This window comes from Volvox carteri (assembly GCF_000143455.1).
Source record: "Volvox carteri f. nagariensis unplaced genomic scaffold VOLCAscaffold_41, whole genome shotgun sequence".
NCBI lineage: Eukaryota > Viridiplantae > Chlorophyta > Chlorophyceae > Chlamydomonadales > Volvocaceae > Volvox > Volvox carteri.
Window position 1 is genome coordinate 124,289 of NW_003307584.1, and position 4,695 is coordinate 128,983.

The 4,695-nt window shown below is 54.3% G+C and overlaps 1 protein-coding gene across 1 annotated transcript in view; it reads right to left on the minus strand.

Annotated features, from left to right (window-relative positions):
- Nucleotides 1-439: 439 nt before the first annotated feature.
- phV40 (extracellular matrix glycoprotein pherophorin-V40) overlaps nucleotides 440-4,695 on the minus strand; it is a gene marked incomplete at its 5' end in the record, with an annotated part of 6,038 nt that continues 1,782 nt past the window's right edge. Inside the window, 4 exons of the mRNA XM_002954217.1 lie at nucleotides 440-1,729; nucleotides 2,036-2,307; nucleotides 3,331-3,457; nucleotides 4,089-4,598. Coding sequence (XP_002954263.1) covers nucleotides 1,669-1,729; nucleotides 2,036-2,307; nucleotides 3,331-3,457; nucleotides 4,089-4,598 — 970 coding nt within the window. The 3' untranslated portion in view covers nucleotides 440-1,668. The remainder of the gene's footprint in view (nucleotides 1,730-2,035; nucleotides 2,308-3,330; nucleotides 3,458-4,088; nucleotides 4,599-4,695) is intronic.

Consider the following 4,695-nt stretch of genomic DNA (forward strand, 5'->3'; position numbering starts at 1 on the left):
GCATCCGTTCTTTCGGATGTACGTATGTATATCTGCATTGTAAGGGATTCCAGTATTACTAAAAGTAAACTTAGTGCTCACACCTTTCAAGGTTGCATGCAATTACGGTCGCCCTGCTACAGCTGCTCACATGCCTGCTGCATCCGGTGGCACACGATGTGCACACGAGTAAACATACATACATACATATGCACATGCGTATGTATGTATGTGCACGTACGTGTATGTACGTGCACGTACACCAGCACCTCAGCTTCGCTTTTTAAACGGTCCTCGGCCGGCCGTGGAGACCGGGGGGGGGGGGGTTGAAACGCACCGCGATGGCATATTTTACCCGTTCGGTTGAAGGATTGAAGGCTGTTTGTTTGTTTTTCAGACAGGTGTCTGTGGATGTTTATGTGGTGGCAATGATGACCGGTAGAGGAAGGATTATTATTGATTTGCGCAGGTTACATCCTGGCATAGGGTCGTGCATCCGCGGCAAACCGGTAACGTGTTTGCTAAGTAGCCTAAACAGGCTTCAATGCAGCCGATACACCGGCGACTCCATGATAGATGCCTTTTGTCGCAGTACAGCATTCCGGCACTTCTACGAATGAACCCTCGCACTTTGAAGAGGTATCGCAATGGCTGATCCCTACTATTAGATTAAACGGCAGCAAGAGAGTTGAAACGTAATACACAAAAGCGCACGACGATTGAAACAGCAATTTAGATGAACGCAAATCGGTACCTTGCTCGCAATTGTTGTGGTTTGGTTAAGTAAAGGGTTGCCGAGGTGGGCAGTGATGAGCGACGTGGGGCACAACACGAAATGCTTGAGCGCGCGTGCATGCACCTGAATCCAATATACATATATTTCCAGGCAACTGCCCCAACCGCCCCAAAAGCGTGAATTCTCGGGCGGGTTATGTGTCAGCACGCAGACGTGTGTACCTAACCCGGCCGTGTATCGCGGTTTTGAGGTATAAGTCTTTCCAAAGACCTGCTAATACCAGTAGCAGTCAGATGCTGGGGCATGATCACACTGACGACTGTTAGTTCCTATGGAGACCATAGGACATCAACATTCGTACAGGTGCATGATGTACGAGCATACCAGAACAGCTAACCAACAACTGTGAAGCGAGTGAAGGAGTTCACAAAACACTTTTTGCGGTGTGCCCCGGACTGCCCCTCTATTTCTATATCTCTTTCCAACCATCTCAAGTTCGCCACAGTTTACAACGTGCTGCTGCCATCCAAGTTTGTAGCAAATACTTCACAGTCGAAAGGCAAGCGCACCGCACTTTATCGCGGAGATAAGCACTAGCACGGTGCTTTCCACCGGGGGTTGCGCGATGCATGAAGTAGTATGAAATTTGAGTGTGTCGGGGGCGCGATAGCACACTCCCGAACCAAGCGGTTTCCACAGCATATGTGCAATAACACAAGGCACCGGGACTCGAACGGAGCGCGCGCACATGCATGGCGCTAGTATTTATAAGCGGTGACGTGGGTTCGTGTGGTGGTGAGGGCACGCGCCCTGATGCCATGGGGCAGCATCCGCAGCACAAACGCGAAGCACTGGCAGCAGATGCAGGCAGGCAGCGGCTCCTCAAGTCCCAACGTATCATCTCCCATGCAAGCACGCAATGCCATAAGGCCCGTCCAGTAACTCCTTGCCGCTCAGAGCAGCGTCGCCGAGTAGAGTGGGCAGCAGCTCTTGTCGTCGTTGAAGAGGTTCAGCCTGACGCGCAGAGGTAATGCACAAACAGAGAGACATACAGCGAGTGAGATAGAGCCAGCACGGAGACCAGTGCTGATTTAGATCAATCCAACTCCATCCACTCCTACAATTACATCGGGGTATGGCCCCTGCTTAGTTGAAACGGGCTGGAAGTCCCCGCTGCCCCTTAGCCGTACAAAAATCCTCTTTCCACCAACTCTCTCCAATGTCGTTGCTGCCCTCATTGGGCTTCAATCCTGGTATTTATCTATATTTATATTTTTAGACGCATCCGCCTTGTGTCGATGCACTTGCGGTACCACTTACCAGCAAGTGCCATGGCCGTACTTGCAGAAGGTATCCAAATTGGTAATGTACTCCACCTCCAGGCAGACCATCGCGCCGTCGGCCTGAGCCTTGTTCCAGTTGAGGACGGGTGACTTCAGGGTGTCGTCACCCACAGGACCCCATGACTCAGAGAGGTAGGTCATGGTAGTGGCGCCCTTGGGCATGACCCCCATGCCCTTGACGCGGGCGCGCTGGGTATCGTCGGCCCAGAACTCCACAGAACGCAGGGTGGTCGTCTTGCCACAAGCGCTCTACACCATACCAGGGGTGCGGCGGCAGCAGGCGGGGAAAGGGGAAGCGGAAGGGAGGGAGGATGAAGTAAAGCTTAGTCTAATCCATGACCATGACCATGACCGGAACCCGGGCGTGCATTAAGGGTCCAGCGTTGCAAGGGTTGGGAGCCACTCCTAAAACCTCCACGGCCTCCTAAAACTGTCCTTCACCGGCGTATCTTCGTCTGTGTCCACCAACCAACCCGGCGCCGAAGACCCTCCCATCAGCCATGTGGGCCAAATCTAGGGCGGTGCGTGTAACCCTGGCACAGGGCCAATAACCCGCCAGCTGGGGCCCTACTCAGACCCTACTAGTGAGAGCTGGGCGATTCAAGCTGAACTCCCTTTTAATTAAACAAGGGGATCAGATCCTAAATCACAGATTTCTGTGCGACCCCTTGATGGCAAGTCCTCAACCTTAGGGAATGGCTTTGCTAGGGCGATGCGAGGGTGCAAGCATGGGTAGTTGGCAGGGAGGGACTATTGGCGCAGTGTGTGGTGGTTCACGAGGAGGTTGACCCTCAGGCACCCTCAGGCAAAAGCAAGCTAGCTCGGTCTCGGGCCCATGTTAAGCAACCAGCCGTACATACACATTGCGTAAGCTTAGTTGGCCGAGGAGCCTCTGTACGGCACTTAGGACGTGAACGACGTGTACATAACGACGCTGGAGGCACTTGTGTGCAACCTGTACCATAGTGCGGCAACCCAAGTAGCCAAAGCGATACAGGCCGTGCATATGAACTGCTATTGGAGGCGGAGGAAGGGTTCACCTCTAGATTCCAACTGACCAAACTATCAAGCTTGTTGTTTTGGTTTACCTCCGCAGAGCCGCATTGGTTGGGAGCTCAGCCATGGTCACCATGCTAGTTAGGAGTACATATTACCCCAGAGCTTTACCACCACATCATGCAGCATGCATCATCATCTCGCAGTAGCTTATCCCCCCCCGGGAATCATGCACCCAAACGCAAGCATGAATCTTTTTGCTCGCGGCAAACTCACGTTGGGTGCTGTCGGGGTGACGACAGCGATGCTGAAGCAATACAAGTTGGTGTAGTTCTTGCGACCAGGGTACTTGTTCATGAAGGGGATGACGGCGAATGATGTTGATGCCTGGCGGGTGTTGCACCTGCGAACCACACAAAGTGGTGAGGCAAAATCCAGGATGCGGCAATGATTATTACGACAAGAGGAACGATCACGGGAAAATTTCTGGTATATGGAAAGGGACAGCCCGCGCAGCTCGCGCTGGGTTCCCGTGCGGACTTGTACGGCCATCACAGCTGTTTCGTTGAAGCGGGTTGGATGCTACGGCTTCAGCTGCAACTGCAGCTGTAGCAGTGTGCGTGCGTGTGCTGCTTGCTCAATATTTCGTCCCGCGACAAGGCAGGACACGAAAAATCCACCGTTGGACTTCCACATTTAAGTCGTCTCCTTGTGCCGCCATTCAGACGCGTAAAAGCCGGACAGTGGAGAACCATACCAACTTCAGAATGATTTCATCGATGCATAGTTGAGACCTGGCAAGTCAGAAGTCGGGCTTTAGTTAACTGCCTACCCATCTATCTACCTGCATATTCATCTGTGTAACCTGTCTGTCTGTCTGTCTGTCTGTCTGTCTGTCTGTCTGTCTGTTTGTCTGTGCTTCCATCAGCTCGTCTAATGCTGTACGGGGCCGGACAGATGTCATGTCCTCATTACCTACCACCTCGCAAGGCAGTGTACCCGTGCCATGATGTACCCCCACCACCACTACTTACACGCATTTCGGGTAGTTGATGCTGCCTGCGTTACAAGCAACCGAGGTAAGCGCGTCCAGGCAGCCGCCCGTGGGGGTGTTGAACGGATCGCCGTCCGGAGCGACCTTGACCGTCACCTTGTAGTTCGCCAGGTAGGCCGGGCAGGCTGGGGCGCCCAGAGCCTCGTTCAGCCAGAAGGACACCTGGTTCGATACGAAGGGCTGTAGCTGGGCGGCGACTGGATCCGACACGAAGTTAAAGCAAACCTTGATGTATCTGTCGTTGCAAGTTGAAACTGGTTCGCCAATTAGGATGGATCCGTAGGTTGCGGCCTCTGCCTTGACATCGGCAACAATCCTGTCGGCGATCCTTGTGCAGTCATCCGGGGTGAAGACGATCCTGAACACTGCACTGGCGGGTGGGTCCAAGGTAACGTAGACACAGGACAAGCAAGGGGGCGGCGGAGGTGGAGGAGGAGGCGGCGGGGACGGGGGCGGAGGAGGCGGCGGGGGTGGCGGTGGGGGCGGAGGACTAGGAGAGGGAGGCGGTGGCGGGGGTGGGGATGCAGGGGGTGGTGGAGGGGGGGACGGAGGGGGTGGTCGAGGAGGGGGTGGCGGGGGTGGCCGAG